The 19,217-nt window shown below is 38.8% G+C and overlaps 2 protein-coding genes across 2 annotated transcripts in view; both read left to right on the top strand.

The window, feature by feature from the left end:
• Positions 1 to 1,229: 1,229 nt before the first annotated feature.
• Positions 1,230 to 9,802, top strand: fundc1 (FUN14 domain containing 1). The gene is given in 7 exon segments (XM_049593383.1): positions 1,230 to 1,282; positions 4,543 to 4,597; positions 4,599 to 4,629; positions 5,090 to 5,243; positions 7,523 to 7,598; positions 7,713 to 7,841; positions 8,989 to 9,802. Coding segments are annotated over 7 exon segments (561 nt in total). The 5' UTR covers positions 1,230 to 1,244; the 3' UTR covers positions 9,067 to 9,802.
• Positions 9,803 to 11,508: 1,706 nt separating this feature from the next.
• Positions 11,509 to 19,217, top strand: part of efhc2 (EF-hand domain (C-terminal) containing 2) — a 54,106-nt gene continuing 46,397 nt past the window's right edge. The window contains exons 1-7 of the mRNA XM_049593369.1: positions 11,509 to 11,605; positions 13,772 to 13,960; positions 14,169 to 14,319; positions 14,446 to 14,669; positions 15,260 to 15,511; positions 16,255 to 16,362; positions 18,801 to 18,939. Coding sequence (XP_049449326.1) covers positions 11,531 to 11,605; positions 13,772 to 13,960; positions 14,169 to 14,319; positions 14,446 to 14,669; positions 15,260 to 15,511; positions 16,255 to 16,362; positions 18,801 to 18,939 — 1,138 coding nt within the window. The 5' untranslated portion in view covers positions 11,509 to 11,530. The remainder of the gene's footprint in view (positions 11,606 to 13,771; positions 13,961 to 14,168; positions 14,320 to 14,445; positions 14,670 to 15,259; positions 15,512 to 16,254; positions 16,363 to 18,800; positions 18,940 to 19,217) is intronic.

The following is a 19,217-nucleotide window of genomic DNA, read 5'->3' as shown; positions in this document are numbered from 1 at the left end:
TTAAAAACAATCATAAAATACACACAACTTCATTCACACATTAAAAGCCTTTTTGAAAAGATGAGTGTTGCTGAGTGATTTGAACTGGCAGAGGTCGGTGCAGTCTCAAATGTGTTTGGGGAGAGAGTTCCAGAGGGAGGGGGCGGCTATGGAGAAGGCTCTGTCACCTCAGGTTTGGTGCTTGGTCCTGAGTGGTGGAGTCAGGTGGTTGGCATCAGAGGAGCGGAGACTGTGGGAAGGAGTGTGGCGGTGGAGCAGGTTGGTGAGACAGGAAGCCAGTGGAGGTTCTGGGGGACAGGGGTGATGTGATCATGGGAGCAGAAGAGGTCTGGATGTATTGGAGTGTATTTAGGACTATGGATAGTGTACCATAAAGACATATAGGATATTTGTTTAAGTGTACAATATATTGTGAGTATTTTCACTGCTTTACCTCTCCATCAGACAGCCTGTTCCAATGGGAAAGCCATTAATGACATCAGTTCTGCCTCTATGCTCTCGTCAAAGCCACCAGACTCCATTGAGAACAACAGTCATTTTAGCTCACTGACCACAGGAGCTGCTGGTCAACCACTACTACGATCAGTTAGTTAGTTTGTGTTATTGTGTGACTTTGGTGAATCTGAACTAACTCTTTTAAATATCAAAATCCCATAATAACACAAACAAAATGACTGATCGAGGCAGTGGTAGACCAGCAGCTCCTGTGTTCAGCAACATTAAACCATTATCTTTCTCAGTGCAGTCTGGATTGGAAGAGAGCAATAAGACAGCCTAATTTTCCAGCGCTAAATCACTGTCTGACATTAAGGTAAAGCAGTGAAAATACTCTGAATATAACACACACTTAAACTAATATTGATTTTTCCAGGTGGAACTTTTTTTAGGTGGCTTGAAGACGTTTTGTTGCTGATCAGGGACGTGCTGACTGACATCTACTGTCTGTGGATAAGTACTCCTATACAATCCTACTTCAAAAACTCTGAACTATCCCTTTAAAATAGATGTTCAAAACACAGTATTGGTACAGTTTTCCTAATATCTGTGACAAACCTCTATATCTGAACTTTAATTACTGGAGCATTTGAAGATAATCAACAGTCAAACTCTGCTGTTGATCCTCTGAAAATGTCTCCACATTACGTTTTATGATTGATTTGTTTCAGTTATCAGCAACCATATAAAAATACACCTCCAAACAATATTAACCTACCACAGATATCCACAGCACATCACCAAAATACATGTTGGAAAGGAAGCAAGATGGACCACAAAATATAAGGTAAGTCTTTTGTAAACAAGCAATGTTAATTTGCTTTTAATATAGCAGTTTTTTTCAACCATCCCATAATTCCTTTTCCTAAACCCACAATCACTTGAACAAATATGTTTTTTTTTATAAAAGTAGATATTTCTGTCAGGGAGAGTTTATCTGTTGGAACAGACAAACGCTGTAGCCTAAATGTGCTACAGGCTCCTCATCTGTTGTTACCTCCGCCAAGGAGGTTATGTTTTTTTATTTAATGTATCATGGTTATGAAACATTTTCCCATTTAGAATAGGTTTAGAATAATTCTGCAGGTCGATCTAGATCTAAGTTTTATTTCAGTATTGTTATGATTAAACTTTTTATTGCTTTTTCAGCAATTGAACAAACATGACATTACAAATGTACAAACAACATTCAAGATTAAAAGAAATAATTATAATAATGATGATAATTAGGAAAAAAGAAAAGGTCATGCATATTCTTCTTCTTGCTCCTTTCTTTGTTGCATCTCTTAACAGATATCATCCTCCCTGAGCCCCAGCCTTGACATTTATTACCTCTGCCAAGGAGGTTATGTTTTCGGCGGCATTGGTCTGTTTGTCTGCAAAATAACTCGAAAAGTTCTGAACGGATTTTGGTGAAATTTTCAGGTTGATAAGGGGAACAGATGATAAAATTTTGGTGGTGATCGGTTGAAGCAAAGTGGATAAAATAATAAAATGGCGGGAAATCCAAGCTGCTTGGCGGAGGTCTGCGCTCTCCGAGTGCTCTTGTTTAGATATTTTTTAACCTCCTGACACTTGAACTTTTGTTTGGTATGCATTTTATATTTTCAGTAGGACCTGATAAGTATAATGATAATGATGATAATAGATGATAATAAAGTCCTGATGTCTTCAAATGAGCCCTTCCTAACTAACAGCATCTTGTTACTGTTGCTAAAATCAGTCAAATTTTATGTCACATCAAACTGCATCAACATCATTAATCATAAATAAACAAGTTTCAATCATAAAATGTGTTCAGCTTTTGGACCTTGTCCACTTTTATGTCAGGATCTGCTGCAGACTGACTTGGCAAAGATGGCTGCCATCTTGTTTTTACATGGATTAGTGTATTGTGGTCTTACTACACTATATGGCACAAAAAGTGTCCACAGACGAGGACAACAGGTCTGAGTTAAGCAGAATGACGTATAACGTCCAGTAATGTCTCAGAAGGATGTTAGATGTATTATTAATTGATTACAGTTGTTAGTAGTATTCCTAGATGTACAGTTTTGCTTGTTTTTATTTTAATATCTTTTAAATAAATCTGCATCAAAATCAGTTTTATTAGCCGAGAAAGTGCGCACGCATTCAAGGAATGTGACTCCAGTTTTTGTTACTGTCAGTGAACTTACACAGAAGTAGAGCTAACAGCTATAAACAAAGTTGTACTTCAACACAATGATATTCTCACACTGTCTGCCCAGCTTGACTCAGACAGGCAAAGCTCCACCAACACACCAACACCAGTGACAAAACTGTACAAACAAGTGTTAAAAACATAGGATAAAAAGCCAAATTCATATCATCATTGCAAAATTTTAACAAAATATGATTTTTTTTAAATTGGGAAAATATGATCAAGTTACTGATGTTTTACTTATATATATAAAATTCTTCATTCATTAAACATAATCGGAACCCATCTACCAGATCTGCCTCCAGGGTGGATTTTAAATACCACACAGAAAGAGCAGCTTTGGACAGTCAGCCTTTTCCAGTCGGACAGGACACACCTGAAACACTGTACACACAGACCTCAGGAACATCACGTCTCTGAAGTTATTCTCCAAATCAATAAAACGGTGGTTATTGGACAATCAAACATGTTGTCGTGATCTGAATCAGAGGTTATGTCCTGGTTTTCTTACTGTATGTTAGGACCTATGTGCTTTTGTACAGTACTTTTTCCTTAATGTGCTTTGGTTTTATGGTGATGTCACTGTCTTGCTAATTGTGCTTGTGTGTTGTTGTCCTTGCTTTGTGCTTTGTGCTTTTGTGTGTTTGTTTGTGGCTGTGTGTTTTGGTCTATGTTGTGTTTTATGTTGTACTTTTGTATAGTACGTTCTTAATGTTTTTTGGTTATACGGTTATGACATTGGGTAACACTTTACTTGAAGGTTTCTACATAAGGGTGACATGACACAGTCACAACTATGACATGACACTGTCATGAACTTGTCATAAACATTATGTACATGTCATAAACGTTTATGACTGATGTCATTAAGTGTCATTCGGTTTTTGTAATGACAAGTTGACATTATTTGGGTTGTCTTTGTCATTACAAGTTGACATTAATCAAAGTGACATTACCAGAAGTTGTCTTTGTCATGACAAGTTGACATTAAATTTGTTTGGGATGTCCTTATAATGAGTTGACATTAACCAGGATGACATGACCAGAAGATGTGTTTGTCTTATAATAATCATTATGTCAACTTGTCATAAACACAAAAAATATGTATTTCTTGTTAATGTCAAGTTGTCATGACAAAGACAACTTCTGGTAATGTCACTTTGATTAATGTCAAGTTGTCATAATCAAGACAACACAAACAATGTCAAATTGTCATTACAAAAACTGAATGACACTTAATGACAGCAGTCATACACGTTTATGACATGAACATAATGTTTATAAGTTCATGACAGTGTCATGTCATAGTTATGACAGTGTCATGTCACTCTTATGTAGCTACCTTCAAAGTGTTACCTGACATTGTTTTATTGTTTTTGCTTATGTGCCTTGTGATGTGCTTTTGTCTATGCTTATATGCTGCTCTGTGCTTATATGCCCTCCTGTGGACATGTTATCAATCCACTTTTATCTGTGCTTCTGTGCTTTTGTATGTTATGCTAATGTCTTTTCTTAAATACAAATATACCATCAACCTGTCAGTGACTGCAGATGAAAATGAGCCTGTATGGCAAAATTAATCTGGCACATTATGTGACTTAAGTGATTATGTTAATTAATGTGCACCGTTCCTTTCTAAATAAAATAAACATAAAAACAAGGACAGCCAGGATAAACAAGTCGAGTATGGAGTTATTAATTTAACAAGTTGCTTAGAACAGTAGTACAGCAGTATTTACAGACATAAATCATAATGACTATTCTCTCTGTTCACATCATCATTGTTATTATTATTATTATTATTATTATTATTATAGTGATTATGTTGAGGATTATTATGGTCTGTATCTCGGTGTCTCTTTTAGTGAGACCGTCAAATTTATGCAAATGACGCCGGACGTGAAGGCAGCTGAGGACAGAGCAGCACTCCAAAATGGCGAACCGCGACAAGGGTAAGCAGCGAGCCTATAAACTAATTACATCTCTGTGTGAAGCGGGACTATAGCTATTCTCAGCATGAAACAAACATGAGACATGTCTTGACAGTTTTATCTTACATTTCTGAATCTGTAAACCTCCGTCCTCCCTCCCGACATGTCCAGAGAGCAGCGTTTACAGCGAAGTTTCCAACTGTCGCTTAGCTTTAGTTGTGTGATGCTAACTTCTTGTTCAGGCCTCAGAACTTTACTAAGTTGTGGATGGAGCTAACAGAGGAGCTAATGCTAACTGCAGCTGTCGTCTTCAAACCCCTGGGACTTAAACACGAGCTGTTTATTACTGAGTTGTGGCTGTATAGTGTTTAAAATGTTAAGTTTATAATAATAGATTCATTTAATGTGGCAGTGCTGCTTTTAAACGTGCTTCATAGCATCATGACTATGTTGCTAATGTGTGCTTTATTTGTCCATTTAGAGCTGGAAGAGGAGATTTACGACAAGGTCGTGGATCTGACAGAATATGCCAAACGGCAGCGATGGTGGAACCGGCTCTTTGGGAAGAACTCGGGCCCTGTAGCAGAGAAATACTCGGTGGCCACTCAGCTAGCTATAGGAGGAGTGAGTGGATGGTAAATATTCTCCTTCGTCATGCTTTGTGCTGCCTTCAGGTGCTCCTCAGTAACTCTGCAACTGTCTGTTAGAAACATTTTGACTGGCTCAGAAGTAGTTGCTAAATCAGGTGTATAACACATGGCACCTGGAGCCTTGGATTAATGTCTGATTCACCTTCATCTCATGTTGTCCCCTTCTATTCCTACAAACAAATTCATCCCCCCCCTCTCTCCGAACATAAATTCAGGTCAGGGTGTGACTCTGGACAGTAATTCTGACCCTGGAGCAACATGTAGAGAATATAGTCCAGTCCTGTTTTTACCAGCTGAGGAATATCTCCAAATGTAGGTCACTTCTGTCCTTCAGTAACACAGAGGAAATCATACATGCTCTTATAACGTCCCGCCTTGATCACTGTAACACCTCGTTCACCTGCCGAAACAATCACGCCAAACATCAGCTCCAAAATTCAGCAGCTAATGATCCTCACACATCACACCTATCTTGGCCTCCCTGCGTTGGCTCCCAGTCTCTTTCAGAATCCATTTTTAAAGTGTTTTAAATAACACAAAGGGCTCTCGATGATCTGGCACCGGAGTATATAACTGAGTTTCTCACACCGTACCGTCCAGACGGGCCCCTCAGGTCTGCTCGTCTGGGTTTTCTAATTGGTCCAGAGTCCAGGTTAAAGACGAAGGATAGTCGAGCCTTTTCAGTTCCTACTCCTCAGCTTTGGAACAGCCTCTCTCTGAGCATCGGACCAGCTGACTCTGATCACATCTTTAAATCTAATCTCAAAACATACTTTTACAGAGCAGCCCTTCCTGACAGTTGATAGACTTATTGTGTGTGTGGGAGTGTGTGTATGTGTGCAGCCATGATTACATGTCTGCATGCATACAGGTATATATGTGTGTAAGTGGATATGTTGGTGTAGGCGTATGTATATGCTTCTGTTTTATTAGTATCCCGTTCAGCCCGAAAAGTGCTTTACAAATGACGTTATTACTATATTATTACTGTCTGAATGGCGAGGGCTCCTGACAGTATACTGTATGTTCTGCCAGGCATTCTGCCGCTGCAGCATGAGTGTGTACTGCAGTGGCGTAAGGTAGTTACCACGGCCCCAGTGCACGCTGCTGTGACGGGCCCTAGTGCATGTTACCTACCAGTTATAAAGCATACATGCACACACCAGCTGTTTATAAAAAAGGTCAAATGAATGTAATTTAGGGAGCTTTGCTGCTTTTTCCTCCTTTTCGTTTCTCTCTTGTTCGTTCTTACTGCTACTTTTCTGTTTAAAAGGCTCGACTGCTCGCTGGACCTGCAGATGAGCTCAGCTTGTCAGTCTTGACAGATTTTGCACCTAAACTTGCTCGTGTATCGTATTGAACACAGGTGTAGCTATGAGGTGGCATCTGAATCATTCACAAGCTCAGACAGGCTAGTTATAAAAATAAATTCCATGCTTTCTACCTTTTTAGATTGTATAATTGTGCAGTTGGGGTACATTGTCGTGCAAACCTTACAGCGTTCATTTTAAGGCAAGATAAAACTGTTTATCCTGAGGGAGACTGCTGAGCAGCAGTTGCAAGACAAAGTGGGAAAAGTGTACATATGAAAATTTAAGATAACATTATGGTACAACTGTGCAAATAAGGTGCAGGGATCAAATATGAGGTATAGGTAATGTAAGAGTACATGTTCAATACATAATGTTCCTGATGTTTAGTTATAGTTGAAGTCATTATTTATTAGGGATGGGCAGATCCATCCTGCGGGATTGATACTTTATACTCACAAGCTACTCATCTGGTATCGATTCCTTCAAAAGAATATCAAGAATATAATTGTATAAATAAAAAACATGGGTGGCTGCATCACTCCTGTGCTTAATGTTTGTACCAAAGCAGCCCTGACATTTAGCCAGCCCTGGTCACGTGACTGTGGAGACCTATGTGACATCACAGCAGCCGCTCACAGTGGCACACTTCCACATCAGACATGTTGGAGACTGGTAGAAAGGAAACGTAGCTTGGTGTGGTGCTGCTTTTCAGTCTTGAGATAGAAATACAGCAAGATGCACAATTTGTGACAAGAAAGTGCCACACAGCAGCAACAGACACACCTTGAAAGTTATAACAAGGCTGAAAACAAGATAACGACAATACGTTTGTTATTATTGGTCTATATGTATTAAAAAGTATTATCATATAAAATTAAAAAAGTTTGTTATTGCCCAACCCTACTTTTTTTGTCAGATTAACCATCATGCTCTGTCTGGACTTAATTTCAGGTGTGCAGGTTATCTCTTCCAGAAGGTTGGTAAAGTGGCTGCGACATCTGTAGGAGGAGGTCTTCTTCTGTTGCAGGTATTCTTTCATCACTGGGCGTTTACACATATGAGTAATAAGAAATGAGAAATAAAATTTTTTTTTGTGAATCTGCCTCTCATGTGTGTTTGATCTGCCTGACTCTTTCTCCAGATCGCTAACAATAGCGGCTACATCCAGGTGGACTGGAAGAGAGTAGAGAAGGATGTCAACAAGGCCAAGAAGCAGTTAAAGAAGGGCACCGATAAAGCCGGCCCAGAGCTAAACACATTTTTCGAGAAGGTATGTTTTTTTTTTTTTTAAAGATATCCATCTGTCACACTTGAAAATGAGAAACCTGGGAAGCCCTGAGGTGTGTATCAGAAAGCTAGATTAGTGGGTAGCGAGTTATGTTGAGTCAAGAGCCAGGGTTGTGTTCTGCAAAGATGGCTCTCTTTTAACCTGGTTAGATCACCATGGTAACTTAAGCTGCAGACCTAACCAGGCTGGGACCAGTTACACTCTTGCTACACCTTGATGTTGGGTGCTTCATTCAGCTGTGAAGGTGACTACAAAGATGGAGTGGGATGTCTACAGACTGTACGATGACAGTGCCTACTGAATCACAGGCTCCGACGCACAATAGCTTCCCATAATGAGTGCTCCAGGATGCTGCACAGGTTATTACTTCTCCAACTGTGAAGCACAACATAGAGGCTCACATTAAACAATAACCTAAAGTGTTGTGGGCACTATATACTGCGATGTTGCTCAGCAGCCGCTATTTCCTTCCACGCTTTGTCCTTCTTTACAAGATCATGGTCAGAGCTGGAGGACACATCACACAGGCAAGGCTTCTGCTGCCACAACTCCACAAGGTTTTCATCTTTGCTAGAATCCCACACATTTCTTTTAGTGCGTTTTGCCTCCATTGCGAGCTGCTATCTCTCTGTTTGAGTTTAGTGCTGATAAGTACGTCATTTCATGCTGCATTTCTATAGGTGGTAACAGCAGTCACACAGTGAGATGGTCATCCCAAATTTCTGATACTGTCAGACTTTTTTCCCAGGCTGTCTATGATCAATCGTGACCGTGACAATGGCCATCCTTGAACATCTCTTGCTGTGTGACATAGGACGATTGTTTTAGAGCCATGACCAAAGATATCACCATGTTTCTGTCATGATGTTCATCTTTCGAGACAACCCATAATTGCACAGCATATACTGGACTTTAGTTATATGTGCTTTGTTTCCAGCCTCAGATACAGCCAAGGAAGCAGCTAACTGCAACAACACTTCGTTACAAGTTTTTGATAATATTGTATTTCATTATAGAATCAGAAAAAGCTTAATAACTTGACATTTGGATTCAGTATTAAGTATGAATTAATATCAGTCTGTAAACAATTGTGACTTTAATACTGAACCGTATTTTCTGTCTCCTTCAGTCCACAGAGTTTGTGAAGAAAAACATCGTCGTCACGAGTGGTTTCATCGGAGGATTCCTGCTCGGCCTGGCATCTTAGGCCCCGCCAAATGAGAAGAGTCTGTATTCCTCTGATGTCGAGGAAAAACTGTAGGGAAACATTATAAATCATTGCTGGAGGGTTTTAAAGTGTTTTGGCAGCGAGCAGCCTGTTTCAGATTAGTTTGTAGCTGTGTGTTTCTACATAAGCTGCACATCCTTTTGTCTACTTTAATACTGCACATGTGACGAGTACTGTCGATGTTATATGGGACTTCCTGGATAGACCAGAATGACCCTCTTAAAAACAACTCCGCTCTCCAGGCCAAATAATACTGATACATATCACGCTAAATTAATTTAAAAAAACAGCGTAAAGGCCATGAGAATGTTTGTATTTATTTATTTTTACCAAACTGTCATTGTACCACAGAGAAAGATGATGCATTGTTGTCGCTACCTTGTGCACAGTTGAGCCGAGCATGGTGCAGCTAAGTGCGTTAGATTTAATTCACCTTCATGTGGCAGGTGGTGTCCGTGGGATTCCTCCAGTGCCAGTGTTGTATTTTTCAGTTCCAGGCGTCAGTAATCAATCATCTTGAGGGTTAAAGTGCTGATAGATTTAAGATTGTTATGCCTCTCTGAGAGGTGCCACAAGTTGGATGGGCTCTGTCAGCCTCCCCTGATTCTCTTTTTTTAAATGTGTTTTGTGCAGCCATAAATTAATGTGTTAAGAACTTAAAGCTGTGGTTTGTCTTCAATGTAAGTTTGATGACTAAGTAAAAATTACAACATGAGTTAAACTGTTTGTCATTTGTTTTATGACAGTTTATGTACAAAGGTACAAGTGTGTCTTTTACCCTTGACCTAGAGTCTTTAATGTCTTTAGTGACGTAACATGTTGCGTGTTTATGATCTGAGCTTGGTTTTACTTTCACTTACAGATTCCTGTGCACAAAATCAGGCCAGCCGTTAGAAAATACAGACAAGGGGACGACATTTTCAAAAGTGGGCCCCTCATTTCACGCATATTTAGTATCTACTTGTATCTGCTGTAAAGACCTTGTTTTCTTACTTTGAAAAGCAGAGGTAGCCACATGTGAAAAAAAGCCTCCAGTGAATGATTAGAGAAAAATAAAATCAAACATTGAGGAAATTATTGCAAGGTATTAGATCATGAGTGAACAATTTTCTTTCTTCGTGTAGGCCTATTTATTCAATCTTGATAGCTACTTTAATTAAATATTGGTCAAATTGTGTGCCGAACTGAAATAATGTAAATCAACAGGGTGACGAGATGAATTTAAACAGTGAAAGTATATTCTCTCTTTTAGCTTTAAGTCTAGATGTTGGTAGATTTTTGTTGTGTGATCAATGTGAACGTATACGTTGCTTTAATGTAGCTGATAAAGGTGGTGGTGATTTTAGTGACTTTAACGCCTGAGTAGCTTCAACTACAATAATATTCATGATATTTAACAATTTATTTGTTGGTTTATATTTTCTATTAATAATCTAAATCTGCAAAGTAAGTAGTAACTAATTTGTCAAATAAATGTAGTTGTGTAAAAAGAATATTTGTCTCTAAAATGTAGTTTAGAAGTATAAAGAAATACCCAACAGTTGCACAACAGCATTCAGGTAGGGTACTTAGTTACATTTCACTGCTGGTCACAGATTTGGTGAAAACACATCAAAAATGTTTTCTTTTTCTATGTGGTTTTGAGACAATGTTACATTTGTGCCAGGATTTAAGTTTTTCCCATAAATTTTATATAACAAATTGCACATATCTCTCATTTTGACAATAACAATAACCATAGTGCAAAAATAAGCCATTGGGTTTACTTTGAATAAATAATAAAAAGGAAAAAATAAATAAAAGTATCTGTAACAGTACAGACTATTTAATAATCAGGGCCCACATACCATTAGCACACAGCTCATAGATGGAAAACAAGTGTCTCTTTTTTAATCCAGTCCAAAGTCCAAAGATTACTCCAAGAGAGCACTTCCTTTATAACAGCTTAGATCACATTTCAGTTACATATGATACAGTTAATACATGCCACAACAGGTTTTATGGCCTTTTACACTGGTACATGATCCAATAGTATTTATGTAATTTTCCAAACCTTTCTAAAACACAGTAAAGAGGGGCTTTTGGTTTTTAAATATAAAATTCGGCAAGAATAATCAGTAGATTTATGATATATCCCTGTCCCTGACATTTCCCATCACAGGCAAAGAATCAGAATATTAACACGGAATAATGCAAAATATCTATATTCACAATGCTAACAGTTAATTTGTAAACAGAAAAAAGATGAGACACGGTTTCTGGATGAGTCGAACAAAAAATAAAAATAAAATACAATAAATAATAAACAATTACATCAATATCCTTAAATTTCTTTTATTTTGTGCACATACCTGCTACAACTTCCTTCCTGTTAGGAACGTTGCTAAGAGACGCCCCAACAATACGTTTCCATGGCAACCGATATCTACTGCAGCTGCGTTACATGAAGAAGACCTGTTTTAAGTATTATACAGCGATGGCGTTACCGTTTCTACCCGGGAATTCTCCCAACAAACAGGTAAGACTCACTGCTAACTACATTAAATATGTTTTACTGAAATGTTTTGACTTTCTTTAGCTCAGGTCAGTTTGTGTAACGTTAGCCTTACTACAGAGAAGTTAGCTTGCTAAAGTAGTTAGCAAGCTAGCTCCTGAGCTAACGAGCTAACTGTTTGAGAATGTAGCAGTTAGTTTATGTGGGTAGACAGCTGATAGAAAGCATGTTAGATACAAGTTAAAATGACAAAGGTAGCCGTTAGACACAGGTAAGAGTTATACTTACCTTGTGGTGACGTCACAGTACAGACACCTGATATTAGTTAAACCATAAAACAACAAACTGCTCAGCTCTGTAGGAATGTACCCTGAAAATAACATGGTTCACTCTTAAATAAAGACCAAATAACTTTGTGTTGAATTATTTATCATTTGTATTTTTATTCATTTATTTTTTTGTGTGAAATATTTTATTTTTTCCCCTTATTTTGGCTGACATCCTTTTTTCTCTTTTTGTCTTTTTTTCTGCGCAGTTTTATTCCCATTTACTTTGATAATATGAGGGACTTGCCTTATTGTTGTAATTATAAATTGTTCAATAAAGTATAGCAAAAAATAAAAGTTAAACCATAAAATAATATGTAAGCAGTGATTTGGCTTTAGTGGAGATTCCAAGTTTTTTAAGTGTGCATTTCTACACTGAGCAAGAATTTAAATACAACGCTTTTGTTTTTGGCTCCCATTTTGTTTTACAGGTTTACTCAATTTTTATGCACTCAATATCTCAAGTTTCGATCACAAATTTGTCAAAAATCTGTTAGTGAGCACTTCTCCATTTCCAATATAATCATCCACCTGACAGGTGTGGCATATCAAGATGCTGATATAACAGCATCATTACTACACAGGTGTACCTCAGGATGGTCACAGTTAAAGGCCACAAAATGTGCAGTCTGTTATACAACATAGCGACACAGATGTACAAGTTTTTAGGGAGTGTGCCATTAGCATGCTGACTGCGGAGATGTGTCCACCAGAGCTGTTGCCTCTCTGTAGTGAGTGTTCATTTCAGGACCATAACAAGTCTCCAATGTTGTTTCTGTTGATCTGGCGGTACATCCAACCACGCTTACACACAGTGGTCAGTTACAATGACAACCTGCTGTCAGGTCAAGACCCTGGTGAGGATGAGGAGCACGCAGATGAACCTCCCTGAGATGGTCTGTGCAGAAATTCTTTTGTTGCACAAACCAACTGTTGTGGATGTGGAGGTCCTGAGCTGGTGTGGCCACACATGGTCTGTGGTTGTGGGGCTGGTTGGATGTACTGCCAAATGAACTGAAGCGACAGGTGTGACAGCCTGAAATGAACATGCAGTTCACTGGCGACTGCTCTGGTGGACATTCCTGCTGTCATCATGTTAATGACACGCTCTCTCAGAACGTGTGTCGTTGTGTGGTTTGATCAAACTGCACAGTTTAGAGAGACTTTTTATTGTGACCACCTGAAGATACATCTGTGTAGTAATGATGCTGTGCTGTGTGCTATGCCACACCTGTCAGGTGGAGGGATAATATTGGAAAAGGAGAAGTGCTCATTTACACAGATTTGAACAAATTTGCAACCAGATAATTTGAGAGAAATAAATTTGTTAAGTACATAAAAAAGTCTTAAATCTGCAACTTAAACCTGTGAAAAATGGGAGCTAAAACGAAAGTGTTGTGTTTATGTTTTTAATACTTTATTGCAACATTTCCTTCAACATCTTACAAATATTTTGTACAAATCATTACTAAGTCCATTTCATATTTTTATGCTTTTTTTTGTAAGTTAAAGCTTCATACATAGAGGCACGCAACCATGCACAATTACACAAGTTAAGAAAGAATAAAGTGCAAAAGTACAAAATATGTCATAACCCTCCTCTTTATTATTAATAAAACCAACAACAGTAATAGTTAAAATTTAATAAAGAAAGAAGGAAAAAAAGGTATGCATTTAAATTTTTATGTTCAGTTTATTCATTTACATATTTAATTATTTAATAACTGTTGTGCATTTGATATCAATAACTTGAGACTAATAAGTTGTTTTAATAGTTGTATACCACAGTAATCCCACATTACAGTATGTTTGATACCATCAAGGTTGACAGTTAAGGAGAGATGCTTTTCTTTCTGTACTGCAGCTGGGGAAGGAGAGATTCCACAAGTCCCAACATTTTGACTTTTCCAATGGAGTCCCGATGCTGGCTGGATCAGAGAAGCCGGGCATTGGAGGAGAGCTGTTAGTCGGCCAGAAGATTAAACCAAAGTATTCTGTCTACCCTAAAAGAGAGGGCAGTGCTTTACCATCATGGGTCGCCTTCGACAAACAGGTGAGCTGATCAGTTTTTGTGACAGACACTCTTATTTTTGTCCATAACAGTTGTATTGAGTATTTGTTTTATGAATTCACGCTACCATTTAGCAGTGGCTTTAGAACTTAATATGTTGCATACAGCTTAGATAATGTATTATTTTAGTTCAAATCCATAATTTGACGATGTCTCATTCAGAAAATACTCTTTACTTTTCCCCCTCCAGGCTCTGTGTTTTGATGCATACTTTCAGGAAGCTGTGCTCGATGCACGAGATGAGACATACAGAATCAGGAAGTGTAAGATCTTCTTCTACATGGAGGATGACACCATACAGGTGGTCGAGCCTGAGTACAAGAACAGCGGCATCCCTCAAGGTGTCTGTGACATCACAGAAATGTCTTGTGAATGTAGCTCACATGAAAATATTTGATTTATAAATATCATTTATCATGGGTAATTTATTGTGGGTCCCTTACCTCTGCTGTGTTCTTGGTGTTCAGGAATATTTATTCGTCGCCAGCGTGTCCCACTGCCTCCCCCAGATGATGACCAGTTCTACAACATTTTTCATTTCAACATCAACCAACAGATGGTGCTGTACTCACGCACATTCACTGTGACCAACTGTGACGCTTTCACAAGGAGCTTCCTCACAAAGCTTGGGCTGCGTCTGAATAACCCTGCCAGTGTGCCTGATGACCCCTACTGCAGCCTCCGAGAACAGGTGGGCACCAGAGTCAGACCTGTTTTGATTTGTTTGTTTCAGGTTTTTTTTTTTTTTTTACTATTTTAAGGCCTTCTCCTAAAAATCGCACTGGCAGAATCAAGTCTTACATATAAAATTAGTTCACATCAAAATAAAAAAGCAGATCATATCTCGAAAAACAAGACAGGTCAGATCAGATGTGGAATTACAAGTTTCCTTTTTTTCTGATCAGGGACAAAACTACAAATATTTTCACTGTCAAACAATCTATTTTTTTTTTAAATAAATTATTAATAATTTAGTCAATAAAACATCAATAACACTAAAATATTCCATTCACTGTATTAATTAATCTTTAATAGTTAATAATTATTATTCTTAATTTTAATAATTATCTAAGTATTTTATAATATATTTTTGTATTTGTTAGATTAATTTATATTATTATAATTTAATCAACTTATTGTTTCAGTTTCAACTCTGCTGCACTGTTGATGCCCTGTTAAAAAACACTGATACCTACCTTTGAAAAATGTAATTCCCAAAACAGTTTCTCTGTTGCATGTGTGATCATATGTATTCTACATTTCACTCTATCCCTCCTTCAGATGGAGAAAAGCATGAAGCCACTTCGGCCGTACGAGAGGCGCGACACCCTGAAGCAGTTCCTGGACCACGACCGTAAAGTCCTGCGCTTCAGCTGCTTCTGGGACGACACAGAGAGTGTGTTCGGGGACCCCCGGGAGCTCGTACTGCACTACTACCTGGCTGATGACACCATAGAGGTCCTGGAGATTATCCCCCCAAACGCCGGGAGGGATACCGTGCCCAAATTCCTACGCCGCAGCAAACTACCTAAGGTGAGGCACCAGAATAGGATCTGTTTAACAAGAGTGTCTCTGGGTCACAGGGGCTGTATTTGTTGTCAGGGAGAGGAAGTTAATGAAAATACAGGCTACAGATATTCCTGAATACTTTTGTCTCATGCATTTATTTATGTGTTACATTTTGATGCCTGCTGGCACGTTTTACATGTAGATGGTTATTCCAAACCTAAAGGCCTGCAGTGGCTCTCCTTCTGGTTGGATGACTTCTCTCCATCCTTCTCCCAAGATCCCCTCCTTCACTGAGACCTCATTCACTCTGACAGGACGGCTGTGGCATCCAGGCTCCCTCAAGCATTTTGGCTTTCTCCTCCAGTTACCGACTGAAGCCTAATTCAACATGAAAGACAGCCAGGCCTCAATCGTGTGTGTGTGTGTGTGTGTGTGTGTGTGAGTGTGTGTTTTCAGTCCAGTAATTTTGTTTGTTCTCATGCCTTTTATTAAATGTCAGCCCTAAAGGTTGACCAGAATCCACCATCCAATGGGAAATCACCACGTCCTTAAAGACAGATGACTTCCTCACTCTGTCTCTTTATTCTATTAGTCTGCCTCCCTCCCTGTCCATCTGTCTTTGGGTCTCTCTGTCTCTCTTTCTCCAGATGTGTGCGTCCATATTTGCATGCAGAATGCTGCTCACTTCTGTGAGGACCTTGGGTAATGTGTTTTGTGTAACAGAGTTTGTCTTTTCCTTCCTGTGGTTGTTTGTTGTTTCTCTGTAGCGTCCTCTGGCCCAGATGAAGCAGCCTGGACAGATCACAGACCGCACGGTGCTCAATGTGTTCGCCTCCTCAAGTCAGGGGAAACGCCACATACTGGACAGCCTCAATGTATGTCCTGTCTCAGCCACACTCGAGTTACAAACATACTGACATTACAAACAAATTAAACATGAAATTCTGTATCTGGGCCAAGAAGGGACTTGGCAGGGAGCGAGACTGTCAGGCCTAAACCAAGCTGTTCTATACAGCCAAAGTTTGGGGACACCCTCGTCCAATTAAAGTACAGTTTTGTTCCAATTCAATTGAAGGAGAGTTGTGTAGGATTTAGTAGCATCTAGTGGTGAGGTTGCAGATTGGGTGATATGGACAAAAATCCATATCTCAGTATTGTAATTTCTATGAAATGGGCCACATGTTTTCAGTTGCAAGTCAAAGCTACATTTGAGATGTCACATGCACTTTTAAAAGAACAGACTGTGATCAAAATAAAATGCAAAGACAGGGAATTTATACCCCTGGTTGAAAATATACAGCTGCACAATAGTCGGCGGTGGGGTTTCTGTGAAGTGCTGTAAAGTTTTGTTGATTCAAAACACACATTAAACACACATTAAACATGGCTTAATAGAGACAATTTCAAATCCAAGTACACAAATCAGCTTCACTATAACTCGCAGCATTCACAGACAAACACTTGTCTTTATCTGGACACATTTCCCTACAAATACAACATGCTAACATTATTAGCACAAGCCTAAGGCATGTGCTTATGGCTCTGAACTTTTTAAATTTTAATGACAGTAAAACTGAGGTCATAATGTTTGGACCCAGTGGTGCCTCCAAAGCCCCTCTTGACCTGGGCTCTCTTGCTCCTTATGTCAAATCCACTGTGACAAATCTTGGGGTTAAAATCGATAATGGTTTTAAAATGGATCAGCAGATTAATTCAGCTGTAAAATCCAGCTTCTTTCAGTTAAGGATTTTATCAAATGTTAAGCCTTTCCTTTCTTTTAATAATTTTGAGAGGGTTATTTATGCATTTGTCTCCACCCGACTTGATTATTGTAATGCCCTTTATGTTGGTGTTTTCCAGGCCTCCCTCTCTCGTCTCCAGTTAGTCCAGAATGCTGCTGCTCAACTATTAACTGGAGCATGCAGGCAAGAGCACATTTCCCCCGTATTGGAGTCCCTCCACTGGCTTCCTGTATATTTTAGAATCCAGTTTAAGATTTTATTGTTTACTTTTAAGGCTTTGAATGGGCTGGCCCCATCCTACCTTTCCGTTCTTTTGCAAAAATGTGTTTCATCACGGTCATTGAGATCGGCGGCCAGATCACTTCTTGTTGTCCCAAGAACAAGGTTAGCGCAGAGGGGAGACAGAGCCTTTGCAGTTGTGGCCCCCAAACTCTGGAATGAGCTGCCCCTCCAGGTTAGACTGGCAGATACGCTCCCTGTTTTTAAATCTCGTTTAAAAACCCACCTGTTTTCGTCGGCCTTCTCAGCCCCTGTATGAGAGCTGGCAGCCTTTTGTAGTCTTATTTTGTGTTTCCTTTTCTTGTGTTTTATTTATTGACTTTTTGTATATTATATTTGATGTACAGCACTTTGGTCAACGCTGTTGTTTTTAAATGTGCTATATAAAAATGAAAAAATGAAAAAAATGAAAAAAGCCACCGCTCATCCGTGGGCAAGATTCTTCTTAGAGGTGCTGGAGTTGAGCTAAGACACTTGAAAAAACAAAAACAGCAACCACACACTCACAACTCTGTGCAATCATCAATTTATTTCTGCAAGCTTTCGGTCTGTGCCTGAAGAAGGTCACAGACCGAAAGCTTGCAGAAATAAATTGATGATTGCACAGAGTTGTGAGTGTGTGGTTGCTGTTTTTGTTTTTTCAAATGTGCTATATAAATAAATTTGCATTGCATTTTACATTATATAAATTAGCCTAGCAGCTAGTGAACTTCTCCTCTACTCTACTATAAAACCAGGGACAACAGCAACATTTAACAAAGGTAACGTTACAAATTCAGCTCCATTACAGCTCACAAGGTTCACTGACAAAACAACTGTCTTATATTAAACACGTTTTCCAAACAAATACAACATGCGAACGTTATTAGCACAAGCCTATGGCATTTTACATTGTATAAATTAGCCTAGTGACTAGCAGAGTTTTCCTCTGCTCATATGAAGCCAGAACAAATCACACACAGAACTTTAAATGCTATTTTTGTGGAGGCTTTATTGTCTTCACAATTTATTGTTTCTTATCTGTGAAATTAAAGTAAATAAAAGCTTTGTTTCCACTGAGGGAAATGGTTTCAGCCTACAGAGACAGATATGTGTGTTTTGGCCATGCATTGTATTAGACAAGCTTGTACCTGAGCACAACATTGACTGAAACTAATCAGAGGCAGGTTTGACTCAACCAGTTTGAGCTGCATGTACAATTAATGTGCGTTCTGCTAAATTAAAAATGTTTACTAATGTCTCAGATGTCTTTCACTCATCTCATCCTGTCCTCTGTCTTCTGTCTCCTGCAGACAGGAGCTGTCCAAGACGAGTTTTATAAGGACTGTGATCTGACTGTAGGAGGGGAGGTGAATGTGTGGGGCAGGAGAGTGATCATCACCGACTGTGACCAGTTCACCAAAGACTACTACCGCTCCAAATACGGCATAGGTAACTATTGTCATTGATTTTGTTTTTATTTCAGTGCTGTTTTCAAACTGTTTCTTCAACCAAAATATGCAGCTTTATTACGTTATGAGTTTAAAGGATATATTTATGATGTTTTATAGACTAAATTATGGATCAAACCAGATCTCACATAACAAAATGCATAATATGTACATTCACACTGTCTTTGCCTCCTCTAATGACAGTGTGACATTTCAGCTGCTCATATATTTAAACAATTTCCCGCCGGGAATTAATAAAGTATTCTGAATCTGAATCTG

This window comes from Epinephelus fuscoguttatus, linkage group LG13, assembly GCF_011397635.1.
Source record: "Epinephelus fuscoguttatus linkage group LG13, E.fuscoguttatus.final_Chr_v1".
In the NCBI taxonomy this organism is placed as follows: domain Eukaryota; kingdom Metazoa; phylum Chordata; class Actinopteri; order Perciformes; family Serranidae; genus Epinephelus; species Epinephelus fuscoguttatus.
Note: the sequence above shows the minus strand (reverse complement) of the source record. Positions and strands in the feature narration are given on the sequence as shown.